Genomic DNA, 12938 nt, shown 5'->3' on the forward strand with positions numbered 1-12938 from the left:
CCACGGTGACGTCACTAAAATACGCGCGCAGACGATGGGATGCAAATTCTAATGATGCTTCCGAAGTGCAATAGCACTAACGCTTAGACTTATATACGGCTTCATAGTGCTTTATGGCCTTCATAGTGCCTTTATAGCTTCATAGGCTGTTGAATACCGGGTAATGTTGTTGAGATTTTCTTTTCTAATGGAATATTGAAATAGTGGGGTCTAGGCTTTTCCCCCTCGTCTTTCTTTCTTTCTTTCTTTCTTTCTTTCTTTCTTTCTTTCTTTCTTTCTTTCTTTCTTTCTTTCTTTCTTTCTTTCTTTCTTTCTTTCTTTCTTTCTTTCTTTCTTTCGCTCTCCAGATCGATTCCCTTTCAAGAGTAGGCGAAAAAGCATAAATACGGGAGAAAGATTTAGCTAGCGGATCCTATTTCATATTTCGTATATTTTTCCACTCTTCTGCCCCCATAGATTCTAATCTGAAGGAGAAATGAAAATGCTCTTGGGGGCTTCTCGGAGAGAAACCGGAACTGAGTTGCCAGCATTCTTACCACTGCGAGACAGCACAAAGCAAATATTTTGATCCACTGGATTTGTTCAGCCCAGATCCGATACCCATATATTTCCCGGCCTATGGGGAGGGAGGGAATCTCTTTTGGTCAGTTTTATCGATTCAAAAGAGAGCCCATCACCACCCTTGCCCGAAATATCAGAGGGCACAGCGTACATATAAGCCTGCACAAAAAACAACACCTCCCTTAATAGACATGGTTTCTGTTTAAGCCTTAGTCTAGAACAGGGATAGGCAACCTTGGCTCTTTTATGACTTATGGACTTCAACTCCTAGAATTCTTGAACCAGCATGGAATTCTGGGAGTTGAAGTCCACGAGTCATAAAAGAGCCAAGGTTGCCTACCCCTGCCCTAGAACAATGTTTCTCCACCTCAGCAATTTCAACTTATGTGGACTTAAGCGAGCTGGTTGGAGAACTCTGGAGTTGAAGCCCACACAATTACTGCGATTGACAATCGCCATTCTAGAGACACGAAAAGCTTCACAACCGGAAAAATTCGAAGCTGTATTGTCGCTTCTCTTACCTCGGTTACAGCCAATTGGCCAAAGATTTACGTTTCTGAGCTTATTGGCTGTGGAAGAAGAGAAGGTGGAGTCATGTTTCATAGGCAGCAGTACAGGAAGTCAACTGAGAAAAGCGGAGAGAATTTAGGGGAGGTTGGGCAGGCAAGCTGTCTTCGGTAGAGGAAAAGCTACGAAGTTACTCTGATATAGTTGCTTAAGGAGGTATTTTCTTTCTTTCGATTAGCCGATCACAGATGCAGGTAGAAAGAGTGAGAGGCTTTTGACATCTCAGGATTCTTTTGTTGTGGTGTCGTAAGTAACACTGCAGTTCTCTAATAAATCAACACAGATCCCTCGTTAGCTTCACAGTAAAACCCTCGTGTAGTATCTGCCCCTTGAAATGACGGGTGCAAAACCCTCGTGTAGTATCTGCCCCTTGAAATGACGGGTGAAGCGAAGCAGAATAAGCTCATGGATCGGTCAGAACTCTTTAAAATCCTCAAATACCACAGGAGCATATCCCATTCAGTGGGTTTGTCCATCTTCTTTACAACATTTTGAAAAAAAATGTTGTTGGGACAAAGGCAGGGAATCTACTTCCACCAGTTGTATGTATCTCATACAATTGCAAATGGCTTTAATTGCTTAACTTGTGATCTTATTTGTATTTTTTCCTTTTAAGAGGTTTTGAACACTATTTAATGGAAAGACCATGTGGAAGTTAAATATATAAAGTAATAATTTACATCAACATAGATGTTTATTATAGCAGAAACTCTTGAAACTTGTATAACACAAGGTCAAGTAGGATCAATTGCATAATTTTCCATTTAGATGGCTCCCGCAGGAGATGTTGGACAAATTGAAATATGCGAGGAATTGGACCGTATTATCCTTCACCTTTTTGATGCTCTGGAAATGCTCCAGACCAAAAGAGAAGCTTTCAATAGCATGGTTGAGCAGGTGAGAACATGGCACACATGGGTAAAGGCCAAAGACAGGCTGCCAAATGATGGGGTCATTTTCCCTTTCCCAAATTGTTGCTGCAGTTGGGCAGAGCTGTTGATTCCTTTTTGGGAACTGTGTCATAAAGATTGCCTTTGTCTTCCCAATGGCAGAAAATCCAGAATCATTCATTCTCTTTTCATGATGACTAAGAATTCTGGCAGTTGTTACTATTCACATTGAGAGTTATCTGATCACTGCTGTAATGTGTTTTTGATTTTGCCTCTCCAGGGTTGGTTCTCACTCTCCAAATCTCGCTATGCCATGGGTAACAAATCTGTATCTACTCTGCAATATGGACACCAGATGACTCCACTTATTCGGATAGAAACTAGGTGAGCAGGAAAATTGCTGGATTTTGGCAAGGAGGGAAATTCTATGATAGGGAATAAAGGCAGTGCAATGATACGTGTGCTAAACCAAAATCTGGTTGCCTTGCTTTTAGTTGTACAGACACAATCATTGTGTTTAATGAATTATGGTTTATGGCTTAATGTGTTGTATAAACTCAGTCAACCATGTTTAATCTGATGTGTGATCTTGTCATTGAGAGAACAATAGTATTAGAATGATCTATAGCTTTTTTATTAATTTCTGAAGATTTCCAATTTCATTACTTTCTTCTCCCTGTTGACTGACCCACTCATTAAATGGATATTGGTGTTAAAATGGGTATACAGGCAGTCCTCAAGTTAAGAATGAGTTCCAATCATCTGTCTGTCTTTATCTCCAATTTCTATCTAAGTCAGAACTTGGACTTATGAACAGACTGCTATTAGTACAAATGCTGAACAGAGTTTTCCTTCCTCAAGCCTATGAACCACTGAAACCACGCAATGTTTTCATGAACTGCTGAAAACAGGCTCTATATTATTTATTATTAAATTTATATGTTGGCAATCTCACTATCCAATATTAAAAATTCACAAGGCTGCAACGGTTTATGAAAACATTGTACGGCTTCAGTGGTTCATCATCTCAAGGAAGGAGAATGCCATCCACCATTTTTAATAATAGCCAGCCCATTCAGAAGTGCAAGATGTCTGTAAATCAAATGTTCTTAATCCAGGGGCTAATATAAGTAGCTAACCAGTATAATGAAAGGAGAAAAAAAATAACTAGGGTCTTTTGCTCTTGCCTTTTTAATTTTTCTAAAACCAGATGGCATCTATTTTGTGTTCTTTTTATTGGAACCTCCCTGCAAATATTTAAACGATTATTTAAAATATTTTCATTACTATTCAGCAGGGGAATGGTAGGAATTAAATAGCTAGATGCATCAGATGAGGGAAGATTGCTCCATCCCATAATAGCTGTTCCAAAGCATCAGATCACCCTAATAATTCCACAAATGGTTAATCCAACTCCCTTTGTAAGTAGGGACTGTATCACTTGGCTATATGCAATCATACTTTAATTATGAGAGCTTTGTGTTCTCTTAAGCTTTTAGGCAAGTGAGAGAAGTTTTGCTATGGATCATTTGGATGGCTTTGTGATAAAATCAGTACTGAAAGATTGCTTTATTTCTTTGCTTTTGGGATGAGGACTGGAGAAAGCTAGATTCAAATCTCCATTCGGTGTGGAAAATTCTTTGGAAAATCTTGACCCAATAGTTCCCTCATAACCTGATCAACATCACAGTTTTGTTATGGAATAACATTGATAGGGGCAAATGTAATGTACACCCATGGAGGAAGAGAGAGAGAAAACTGAAATGATCTCTGTCTCACAGAGCCCCAAATAATGATTATCACTATTGCCCATTCCTAAATGCTCAATCTTGCATATGACTCTCTATTGGTTCCATTTAGCAAGGCAGAAGATGGGCAGACTCAGTTTCAGGTGATTGCAGAAGATTCTTTCAAAGGGAAGGTTGAAAGGCCAGCTTTTGTGGAAGAGATTGGCCCCAGTGAACAAGGTAAAGGAATAAAGAATTATTATAAAGAATTATTAATTTGGTCAGGTTTGGATTGGCATTTAAAATCCTTAGATGTATTAAGGCAAGAAAATATTCTACAATCATGGTTTCAATATTTACAAATAGTGGATAGGTGGACTGTAGATAAGAAAGAGGGTATAACATTAGAAGATGAAAATTTGGTTATTCAGATTAAAGACCAGAATCAGGCCCATATAAAAAGAATTTATAATGCTATAATAGAATTAGACTCGGAAACAGAATTGGTTAAAGACTGTATGATTAAATGGGCTCAGAATATCCAGGAACCGATCCCATTGGACTTATGGGAGATAATTCGGATTAGAAATGTTAAATTTACAAAAGCTCAAAATTTGAGGGAAAATTTTTATAAAATGTTTTATAGATGGCATTTAGATCCTAAAAAATTATCTTGTATGTACTCTAATTTACAACCCAAATGTTGGAGATGTGGTAATATGGATGCGACATATTTTCACGTTTGGTGGAATTGTAAAAAGGTAAAGGCTTTTTGGATTATGATTTGGTGGAACATTCAAAAGATCTTTAAAAAGAAGATAAAGTTTACTCCTCAATTATTCTTATTGGGTATTTTTGTGGACTTAAATGACAAAGAAACTATTTTAATGTTGAATTTATTAACTGCTGCAAGGTTACTAGTAGGCTCATATTGGAAGAAAGATTCGTTGCCTACTTTAGAAGAATGGATATTTAAAGTTTCTAATTTTAAAGAAATGGCAAAAAATTCTGCTTATTTGAAGGATCATACACAAGAAAGATATATTATTGTATGGAGAAGATGGATAGATTATATTCAGAAAAAGTATGGGACTACAAAGTTTCATTTATTTTATGAGTAAATTTTATAGTAAATGTTGTAGAAGATTTGTTTATGATGATGTACTTTAAGGGGAGTTAAGAGCTAAGTATGATTTTTTTTCTTTTTTTTCTTTCCTTTTCTTTTTTCTTTTTTTTCTTTTTTTTATTGTATATTTTTTTTATTAATAACCCTGTACTCTGCTCTGGGAAGTGAGGGGGGGAGGGTTGAGGGTGGGTGGGTGGGTGAATGGGTAGGTAAGGATAATATAGATATGGTAGTTTATGAGAGAGGTGCTGCTTGGGCATTTCCCCTATGCTGCGTTCCTGTGTTTGGAGGGATGAGAGGAGAGGAAGGTGCAGGGAGGAAGTAGGATGGTAAGTGGAGAAGGGGAGGGGAATAGAGCTGGAGGGGAGGAGAGAAAGAAGAGGGAAGTAGGGAAGTATTAGAGAGGGTGGACGTAGCCTGGGGGGAATGGGCAAACGGCACCAATGGTTATGAATTCATCTTATTTTGTAAATTGTATTATGTTGAATAAATGGAAAATAAAAAAAAAATATTAAAAAAAAATAAGAATTAACAAGGTAAAGGAACAAAACCCACAAGATTTTCGAATCCACTTGATCAAAATTGATAAGAAACTGCAACCATTTTGCCAAGGTGTGTTGGAATCTTTTCCTGCCAGATGCCTCTTAAAATTACTATTGGTTACAATATTAATAATAAAAACCAAAGATGTAACAATTTGGGAAAATAAGCTCTGTATAATAGAAACACAAATCAGAAATTCTTTGTCCCCAATAATATGAGAACTACAATACAACCATTCAAATGCAAGGTAACTATTGAAAATACCAGCAATCAGCCTCAATCACTCTTCAAAGGTAGAGATGAGAACAGTTCAATTGCACTTTCTAAAATAACCTACAATAGGCATCCTGGGAATTGTAGTTCAACAACATCCATTTCCCTGCTTGCCAGTCTCCTTTGATTGAAGGTACTGTTTGATTGCTTCTAGTTCTACGACGACGAAAAGGCCCAGGAAAAACAGAGAATGCGGCCCAACCCCAGAATACAGCATCCCAGCCTGCAGAGACCTTAGGCCACCAAGACCCTCTGAACTGGTTTGGCATCCTTGTGCCTCAAAGCCTCCGACAAGCTCAGAAGACTTTCCGAGAAGGTGAGGAAAATGGCAGCTGGGATAATCACAATGAACACTATTTGCGCTTCTGTCCCCTTCTGATTCCTTGTCTAAAGAACTAAGAAATAAATACTATCATGCAGCCGTTGTTTTTTTATGTGAAAGTTGCCACTTGGGCAGCAGATCATCAATTGGGAGAGTTGTTCTGTGGCCAAGTTCTCCTCATATTATGGTAGTTACCATCTGAGGAATCAGACTAAATTTCTGGTATTCAGCTCAAACCTACTATTGTATATATTTTTTTTATTGAAAATTTTTAATTTTTACAAAACAATTCCCCCCCAACCCTCCCATACCCTCCCCCTCCTCCCCAAACCTCCCATACCCTCCCCCGACCTTCCCAGAGCTGAGTACAGGCTTAGTTAAAATTTTTCAAAAAAACTTAAAACACATATAAATCCTAAGCAAATCTAAATACATTAAATTAAACAAGTTATCTTCTCTTAAAAATAATAATTACAATCATTAAACACGTTATAATATACTCTAAACATTTTCTAATATCATACTTATATTATTATCCATCATTCTTTATAAACTCCCTCCAAAACACAAATTTAAACATTACTTAAAACATTAAAATTCCCTTATACATATTTAAAGCAAAATGATCCTTTAAATACTCCTTAGATATCTATACATACAATATAAAATCTAATCTCTCCCTCTTTCTTTATCCTAAGACACAAAAATAAACATATAAACATTCATTATACCATTAAGACTAAATACTCTTTTGAATACTCCTTAAATTGCTAAACTTAAACTTCTTAGCTAAAATTTTCATTCAATCTCCATAATCTTCTCTCCTATCAAAAAAAACTTAAAACACATATAAATCCTAAGCAAATCTAAATACATTAAATTAAACAAGTTATCTTCTCTTAAAAATAATAATAATAAAAAAACCAATTTTTTTTATAATTACAATCATTAAACACATTACTCTAAACATTTTTTAATATCATACTTATATTATTATCCATCATTCTTTATAAACTCCCTCCAAAACACAAATTTAAACATTACTTTAAAAATTAAAATTCCCTTACACATATTTAAATCTTTACCAATAACCAATTCCATCCACAATAAACACATTCCTTATCAGTCTCTCTTATCCATAAACCTCGAAAGAAGTGCTTTGAAATCTGCCCTTAAAGGTTGCTCCAAAAAGTTTATAAATCTTGCTTCTCCCGCAGACTCAGGAACCAATACTTGTGAGACTTCCTTAATTTCCTTCTTCTGTTGCTCCTTTTCTTTACGTTTATATGTTGCACAGGTTGTCCTCTGCTCCTTCATCTCAACTTGTTGAGGCCCCTCGAACTGAGATTTCCCAATTTTCATAAGTATAGGCTCTTCGGACTGCAATTCTACCTTCTTCTCTTCCAAAGCTTTAAACGTAATAGATGGCGATGAACATACCCCCAGGACCAAAGTGTAAAAGTCTTTTGCTTTAGAAACAGTATTAAGTCTATAACGTATCCCCAGGTAACTCACCACCATTCCAGTCGGAACATCCCATCTGAACAAGATTCGCCTCTTTTTAAGTTCATCTGCTAAAAAAGCAAACTCCTTTCTTCTTCTTAAAATTTTAGATGGGATCTCCTTTAAAATTATAACATCTTGTGAAGCAATTTGAAACCTCTTCTTATAAAAAGCTTGTATAATTTCATTGCGCAGGGATCTTTTCCCAAAATAAATTACCACATCTCTTGGCAAATTCTTTTGCTCTGCCACCACAGAGTTAACTCTAAATGTTTTTTCAATTTCACTAAGTATTTCCTCTTTTTCTCTATTCAAAATCACAGCAAAGTCATTTGCAACCATCTCTCTCAGATCTCCTTGCACAGACTCTCTCAAGCCTCTAATTCTTAAAGCATATTCCATTTGTCTATATTGAAGCATAAGAATCTCATCTTGAAAATTTTCCATCTCTTTTTCCATGCTTTCAAATTTTCCCTCCATCAATTCCACTTTTTTTTCTTCCTCTTCTACGCAAAAGTTCAGCTTTTCAAGAACAGAGGCAACTCCTTTTAAAGCCAAAACTATCTCTTGCCTCAAAATCTTATTATTTTCCTCTAAAATCTCTTTCATTTCTCCCCTAATTTGAGATATAACATTTCCCATCATGTCTTGCAAATCCTTCACCATTATTGACTGTGCCAAAGAAGAGGGTGAAGCTATTGATTTAGGTTGTTGCGCTGATGATAACACCGAAGAAGAAACCACCTTAGGAGCTGTAGGAATTACTGAACGCTTTGGAGCCATCTTAAAAAAATCTTTACTCCTCCTTAAAAATTACCCCCCAAAAAAGGGGGGAAAAAAAGTTAAGCAAAAGAAAAAGAGAGATTAACTCCATAAAATCAAAAAATCCTTCAAAAGGAGATCATTATAATAAAAAGAAAAAAGTTAAAAAAAAGAAGAAAAAGGGAAAGAGAAAAAGACCTACTATTGTATATTGTGGCACTTCCTACATGCAATAAGGGCATTGCTCCAGATCTGTAATTTATATATTTATTATTTATTTAATTTATATCCTGTCTATTATTTTTATAAACAACTCAAAGCAGTGAGCATAACTAATGCTCCTCCTTCTTCTGATTTTCCTCACAACAACCCTGTGTGGTGGGTTGGGCTGAGAGAGAGAGTGACTGACCTAAAGTCAGATGAACTTTTTAGAGATCTTCACCATTCATAAAACAGTTTTTCCAACCAAAATGCCACATGGATAAATGAAGATTCCGGCTCTTGGGATTCCCAGTTAGAGCTTGGCAACATGGAAGTTGGGCATTCTATCATATCTGGAAGCAATCCAATTTAGGGACAGAGTAGAATGGATCTTCTCTTTTTATAAATACTATTTAGACTTGCCTATTGATAACCCCTTTTGCATCTTGTCCTGTTTCAGGGATCCACCTTGCTGCAGAAATTGCCTCAATACAAAGTGAAATTGAGGCCACTCGAAGTTATTACCAGTCACTACTGGGAAAAAAACGAAAACTGGTAGCTGGAAAAGAGCAGTATTCTCCTTGATCAATAATGATCATCTCTGCTGATACAATATAAGCTATAAAGTATAGCTTATATTTACTGGAATAGTTTTGGAAATCTCCATGATTGTTCTAAACTGTTTTTAAATCTCTATGTAAAAGATAATTATAATTATTAATGGCTTTGTAAGTTATAGGTGCAGTTTAGAAAGATTTGTTTGCACAAAGCTAAAAATGGATGTATATATTTTAAAATAAAGCATAGATGAAAAATCTAGCTTAATGTATACAGTATATTCTTCATCTTACCTTTTTTTCTTATTTGTCTGAGGCAATATGTCTCTTAAGTACTGAAACAAATGTCTTTGATTTGTAGCTTATTTTCGTATATCTTATATGCTTTCATCATAAACAAAGCTTTTCTATCAAACCAAAAACAGAGTTACAGGTTTTGATTATGATTAATTTGTGATGGGTTTTTAAAATTTGATATCTTGAAGAAAAATAGATATCTTGAAGAAAATATTGCCTTATTTGGATGTGTATCTCTTTAAGAAAAAGTTCAACAGTGAAACTAATGCAGGGGAATGGTTTTAATTTTAATATAAATGTGTCCTCTGCCTATTGTGGTTGCTGATATTTAATTTCTTCTAATGACAAAGTTGTGATGATGATGTTGAAAATAAGCCCCTAAATCAGTCTTTTAAAGTTACTGAGACTGGGGGATAGGGCACTAGAGGAATACTGGAAATTGCCTCAAATCTAATAAAGCTACCAATGAGTTGACATCACACTAAATCAGTATGTTGTTGGGTAAAGCTAGTTATCATAGCTTATTCAAAACTCACTGGTTGCCTATTCTATTTTAGTAGGCAACTGGATTTGTAGGTTTCAGGTGGGGATGTTCCTTCTTATATCTGCTGGAGTTGGTCCAGCAAATTGGAGCAAAAGGGTCCCCACAAAGGTAAGCTCAAATGCTGAAGAGGTGTACCTCCGTTGCAAGAGTTTGTCATGATGAACCAAACATACTGCATATCCCCCTGACGGGAGAAAAAGAAGACAGACACATCTAGTTATGCTGAGCTTTAAAAAGACCTGGCTGATTCATACCAATTCTTCACAGAGCACAAAGCTTTTGTATATTTGAGTCTTAGTACAAAAAGTCAAAAAAAAGCCTACTACCGTCAAGCCTACTATCCAAGTGCAAGAAAAAAGCTAGATCAGAAAATACTTAATAAGGTTTTCAAGTTTAGTGATTTTATTCCTGAGGAGTGGGTGAGAAGTATAGCCTGGTGCATTAGGGATGCTAACCAAAGCTAGCAATATTTTTAAAAAAATTGGATAGTAACTGGTATAAGAAATTTAAATACTTTATGTGGGTACCTTTATTGAGCTGTTATCTTTATCAGCCAATTGTGTTATAACTTAAACAGTCTTCTCCCATATGGTCTAGCGGTTAGGATTCCTGGTTTTCACCCAGGCGGCCCGGGTTCGACTCCCGGTATGGGAAAAGTAACTTTCTTTTACATTTTTCTAAAATCTAAGTTATTTACCGTGGAGACACGAGCATTAGCAAAACAACGAAAGCAACCCCTCTGCTTTTTGTTAGTGGATCAAAAACTAATGGAAGGACAGTTTCGTCCCTCGGGACCCTAAAAGAAGTGAATCTTAGAAAAAAACTGTTGCTGACAATTCGTGTTTTTTTAAACAGAGAAGCCACATTATTCAGTTTGGCCTCTTTATAGTTAACTCGTTCTCATGTGTGCGTAGACAGAACATGAACGAGAGAAGGAATACATTGGAGGGGGGGAGGAAAAAAACGCCCGGGCGTCCCAAGGCTGCTCTGGGACCAGATTTGCACGAGATGGGACCTTTAAAGGCGTACTTCCCTAGCCTTTCAATAGGGGTCGCTACGCCTTTAGAGCTGCTTTCCAAAAAGTACTGCGATACGGAACTGGGAGAGGGGGGAGGCGGCGGACAAGGAGAAACAAGGGAAAGGTTTTGCCTGCGCCTTGTTCTTGGTGAGGTTGAGTTCGGGATCCTAAAAAGGCAAACTAGCCTGGCGTGGCAAAAAGAAGGTCGCAGTGACCACATTTTTACAGTTCGCGTGCCTCTTCTTATGTAACACTGAAATTGCCCCTAAAGTTGCAATACGAGCTCCAATCTGTCACGCAAATAAATTAATAGTGCAAACACGGGTGGTGATGAGAATCCTTAGTTTTCGGAGACTCGAGCAGAGGCGAATGCAACGGGGGGGGGGGAGGTGGACGGGAAGTTGCATTTGGATCCACATCTGGGTTAGCTTCCTTAAGCACCAGCTGAGTCATTAGAAGCGATCAGGCTGGGACTGGTATCTCTTCTCCCACCTCCGAGTCACTTTTTCCCGGCTTTCAGCAAAGCGACTAAACCCGGGAAGGGTTTCCTCTGTCCGGTTAGCGCGGCCCATGAGAAGGCCAGCCTGCCGCCCTTCCTGAGTCCGAAATTCCCTTGCTGGAGAAGTGATCGCGAGCATCGGCAAGGCAGCACAGTTTACACGCAGGGTCGTCCAAAGAGGCCTTTGTTCAAGGCGAACGTCGTCAAACTTAAGGGCCGATATGTGGATTTGACATGCTCCGAAGTGAATTGGAGTCTGTCTCTCTCGCTCGCTCGCTTTCCTAGAGAAGTTGCCTAAAGTCTATCCATTAATATCACATTACCACGTAATCATATGCAGTGCGCGTACAATATATAATCGCAGCCCCAGGTTTTTCTTACTCAGCGATGGGCAGCCTGAGGAATTAATCTTTGCGAATCTGGTAGTGGCAGAATTTAACCCGGATCATCAGATTGAACTTTTGGTGGCTGAACCAATTTTACATCCTCTCCCATATGGTCTAGCGGTTAGGATTCCTGGTTTTCACCCAGGCGGCCCGGGTTCGACTCCCGGTATGGGAAAAGTTGGAGTTTTACAGTAAAAGTGTGTTCTGTAATCCGTTACGTTTGCTAATTCACAAAAAACACGACCTTTTGCGCAGTCGCTGTCTTTTTTTTTTTTCAAATGAAGAAAAGGAGCTTCCCATTTTATATCTATAAGTTACAGCAGACGCGTTTTATGAAGCCTCTGACAAATCAACGATCTGGTTATTTCTCGGAAACTATTACAAATCACCTCCAAATTTCTTTTATCCAGTTGATGTATCAACTCTGTTTGTCCTCTTTTAAGAATCTTGCTTATATTGAAAGGTAACACTTTTGAACCTGATACCCTGCTCTTTTTGTAATCAAGCAAGTTTGACATTTCAGTGGGTTTTAATGGTTTTAATAAGGAAGAGTATAGTATTTGTAAGGGAAGAAACCTATTTTAAAATTTAAAAAGAAAACATACTTTTCCCATACCGGGAGTCGAACCCGGGCCGCCTGGGTGAAAACCAGGAATCCTAACCGCTAGACCATATGGGAGAAGACGTAATTTTGTGTCTTGCAATCTAACTTGATATTGTAGCACTCGTTCTCGTTTTCATTTTCAATATGTATAGTTTCGGTTTTAAAGGACAGAGAAAAGTATACGGTATTTTGAAATTAGAAAAAAAATTGCAAGAGTATTCTTAAAAATCAGAATGACAAGCACAAAAACAATCTTTCTTCCCATACCGGGAGTCGAACCCGGGCCGCCTGGGTGAAAACCAGGAATCCTAACCGCTAGACCATATGGGAAGGACTTGCAAAATGATTCCAGGAAATGGTGGTCCAATCTAAGCCATAACAATTGTTTCTGCCTCCTACAGGTATATTTAGGAAATTGCAGCTGTCGTCCTTCAAAATCCAGCCGCCTTCGCATAAACCTTTTGTAAATTCTGATGGTTTTCAATTGAAAAGTGGCAGATTGACATATTAAACATTAATATACACCTGTTTGGAAATCGAAAATCCAAGCCTAATTAA

General features: G+C 37.5%; 1 protein-coding gene and 4 non-coding genes across 6 annotated transcripts; 3 read left to right on the forward strand and 2 right to left on the reverse strand.

The window, feature by feature from the left end:
* Positions 1-13: 13 nt before the first annotated feature.
* CCDC115 (coiled-coil domain containing 115) lies at positions 14-9294 on the forward strand. Of its 2 annotated transcripts, none has more exons than XM_039320390.1 (6): positions 14-160; positions 1897-2025; positions 2299-2402; positions 3879-3985; positions 5842-6003; positions 8936-9294. In XM_039320390.1, the coding sequence occupies exons 2-6, from the start codon at positions 1897-1899 to the stop codon at positions 9058-9060; spliced, it is 627 nt and encodes a 208-aa protein (XP_039176324.1). In that variant the 5' UTR covers positions 14-160; the 3' UTR covers positions 9061-9294. The 2 variants fall into 2 exon arrangements, with proteins under 2 accessions (XP_039176324.1, XP_039176323.1); XM_039320389.1 differs by lacking the exon at positions 14-160 and adding an exon at positions 1128-1284.
* A 1161-nt stretch (positions 9295-10455) lies between these two features.
* On the forward strand, positions 10456-10527 carry TRNAE-UUC. The gene has a single exon. It is a non-coding gene; the product is annotated as a tRNA-Glu (tRNA).
* Positions 10528-11879: 1352 nt separating this feature from the next.
* On the forward strand, positions 11880-11951 carry TRNAE-UUC. The gene has a single exon. It is a non-coding gene; the product is annotated as a tRNA-Glu (tRNA).
* Positions 11952-12383: 432 nt separating this feature from the next.
* Positions 12384-12455, reverse strand: TRNAE-UUC. The gene has a single exon. It is a non-coding gene; the product is annotated as a tRNA-Glu (tRNA).
* Positions 12456-12638: 183 nt separating this feature from the next.
* TRNAE-UUC lies at positions 12639-12710 on the reverse strand. The gene has a single exon. It is a non-coding gene; the product is annotated as a tRNA-Glu (tRNA).
* Positions 12711-12938: the final 228 nt, after the last annotated feature.

Source organism: Crotalus tigris, unplaced genomic scaffold, assembly GCF_016545835.1.
Source record: "Crotalus tigris isolate CLP2741 ecotype Arizona unplaced genomic scaffold, ASM1654583v1 scf7180000023637.1517150, whole genome shotgun sequence".
Classification (NCBI taxonomy): Eukaryota; Metazoa; Chordata; class Lepidosauria; order Squamata; family Viperidae; genus Crotalus; species Crotalus tigris.

Coding starts and splice junctions, on each gene's coding strand:
- CCDC115 (XM_039320390.1), top strand. CDS start 1,897: ATGGCTCCCGCAGGAGATGTTGGACAAATTGAAATATGCGAGGAATTG. Junction 2,403..3,878: donor CTTATTCGGATAGAAACTAG/GTGAGCAGGAAA, acceptor GGTTCCATTTAG/CAAGGCAGAAGATGGGCAGA. Junction 3,986..5,841: donor GATTGGCCCCAGTGAACAAG/GTAAAGGAATAA, acceptor GATTGCTTCTAG/TTCTACGACGACGAAAAGGC.